The sequence below is a fragment of the Amphimedon queenslandica genome, unplaced genomic scaffold (assembly GCF_000090795.2).
Source record: "Amphimedon queenslandica unplaced genomic scaffold, v1.1 AMPQUscaffold_10889, whole genome shotgun sequence".
Taxonomy (NCBI): domain Eukaryota; kingdom Metazoa; phylum Porifera; class Demospongiae; order Haplosclerida; family Niphatidae; genus Amphimedon; species Amphimedon queenslandica.
Genome location: NW_003548863.1, coordinates 2829 through 5270, shown reverse-complemented (window position 1 = coordinate 5270; position 2442 = coordinate 2829). Strand labels below are relative to the sequence as shown.

General features: G+C 31.0%; 1 protein-coding gene across 1 annotated transcript; it reads right to left on the bottom strand.

Moving 5' to 3' along the window:
* Positions 1-422: 422 nt before the first annotated feature.
* LOC109589784 (leucine-rich repeat-containing protein 63-like) lies at positions 423-2117 on the bottom strand. Its single transcript, XM_020005800.1, has 8 exons — positions 1939-2117; positions 1654-1826; positions 1499-1580; positions 1343-1412; positions 1210-1293; positions 898-1042; positions 668-762; positions 423-621 (listed from the first exon to the last, which is right to left on the bottom strand). The coding sequence occupies exons 1-8, from the start codon at positions 2084-2086 to the stop codon at positions 423-425; spliced, it is 996 nt and encodes a 331-aa protein (XP_019861359.1). The 5' UTR covers positions 2087-2117.
* Between the last annotated feature and the right edge of the window lie 325 nt (positions 2118-2442).

Genomic DNA, 2442 nt, shown 5'->3' with positions numbered 1-2442 from the left:
GGAAGAGAATATACTGACCCTCTCTGATGTAATTTCTGCTGGTAAGAACAATTACGTTATACCAGATAAGAGAGAAGACGTCTTGGATGCTCTTCATTCATTGCAGTCAACTGGTTTGATCAGTGTTCTTAAAAGTGAAGACAAGGTATGGGTTGTTGTGAATAAGGGTATACTACTAACTGAGGTGAATGGGATTCTCTTTGCTCCAGAGACATTCAAAGAACACGTTGACATTGCTAGCAATACTGGTATTGTTAGTGTGTCTGGTCTGACTAGACTCTTCCCAAAATATGATCCAAAATATGATATTATACGTACACACATTCTGATTATTATTATTATTATTATTATTATTATTATTATTATTATTATTATTATTATTATTATTATCATTATTATTAATTGAATTATTAAAATTAATGTTAATGGATAATAACATGATCATCTTTCCACTTAAGTTGTTCATTATTCATTACTGTGTACAGACAAGGAGCAGAACACAACTGAAGAATGAAAGGTAAGTGTCTACTATTATTATTATTATTATTATTAATTGATCGTATTGCTCTGAGACCACACCCATACATAGCTCCTTGACAATAATCACACGTACCAGTTGGACTATTAATTAAAAATTATTATTATTATTTATTATTATTTATTTTACTTGTTCAAAAGTGCTTGTATATCTTGAGGATATTCTTCTATTGCACTCACTGTACTGTGTTTAGCTAATACTGTACAACACATATCAGACAGCATCTATTAATAATGATGATGATAATTTATAGTACTTATAAGAAGATAAACAAAAACAAAACAATTGTTTATTTTTAAAGTCATGTTGGTTTTTTTACTGTACAGTATGCATGTATTATTATTATTATTATTATTTACTTGTGGTGAGTTGTGTGTGTTTTCTTTCCACAGTAACTGATGGAAGTAGTTACTATCCACCAGTAGTTGTTGTAATTGTATGTTTAGTGTAGTAACTGGTAGTCCTGATAACTGATTACACTGCACATTGAGCCTCTTTAAGTTACTATAAATAGAACAATACTGTTACTATAAATAGAATAGTTTATTACTAAATAGAACAGCACTGTTACTATAAATAAAATGATTTATTACTACATTTGAATGGTTTTAGAACCTTCTGTTGCTATATATAGAATCATTACTGTTACTATTAATAGTAACACTCATTACCACAGTTGCTGTATGTCCCTTGATATCCATTGGAGGCTATTGTGTGATACATCAAGCTCCTCTAATGAGTACAGCTCAAACAATCTATTTTTAGTAACATTAAATACAGTAGTTATTAACATTAATCCTGTACCCTTGTGGTAGATCAGTTAGTAGGTTGAATGGTATCGATAATAATTGAAGTGACTTTAAACTTCTTATAGCTATAGAATAACAAATTAGTTAACAATGAAAAATGCATTAATGATAATTATCCCTCCATCTCTCTCTATCTATATGTACATTATACCTGATGGTATTTCTCTTATTGGGTTGTTTCTTAATCTCAAATCTTTTAATTGTGTCAATTGACATATGTCCTTTGGGAATACCTGTATAATAATGATTATTAATATAATATACAGGATAATTATTTCTATTATAATGCATGATAATAATACTGACCTGTAGACAGTTGAATGATACATTGAGGTGTGTCAGTGTATTGCTCAGTGGTAGTAGTGATGGTAGTTCTGATAGGAAATGAGCTTTGAATGAGAGCATGTGTCCTCCAGTCACCATTGACTGTAGTATTGCTACTTCTGCAGGTCCAATGGCCTCATTACCTGAGCTATCATCTATGGAAATAAAAATAATAAAATTAATGATAATAAAATTATAGTCTTTCTTGAAGTTTCTTCAGTTACATGCAAAAGAGTACATTTACAGTATCTTTGTATTTATTATTACCAAATGGGCTGCTTGTTCTCTGCTCTCCACAAAAGAACTTTGAAGCTCTGCTCTGAATGATGACATCATCTCTATTCTCTAACTGAATATCAGCAGAGGGTCTCCTTTCAACACTAGTCTCAGCCTCTCTTAGTAACTCAGCAAGCATGGACTTGAACTCTGTAACATCATCATGAAGAGAGAGGAGAGAGAGAGGTTATAAAGATATTATAATTTACTGTGCATATAGTCCCTACCTAGTAGTAACTGCTGGTGAGGCTTACGAGTGTCATTTGCCAACTGTTGGACTGAAATAAAGAAAGAGAATTATGTAAAGGAAAGCCTAACAAGTTAATAGAGAAGCTTTTAAGTTCAAAAGGCATTATTATGCATGTGCATTCACATAATTATGTGCATGTACAATTGTACAAAATAATAGTTAATTTTTAAGGTGCATACAAGTGGCACTGAAAACCCTTCGTTATACAATATTTAAATAAATAATTACATAGTCATAGTAATAGC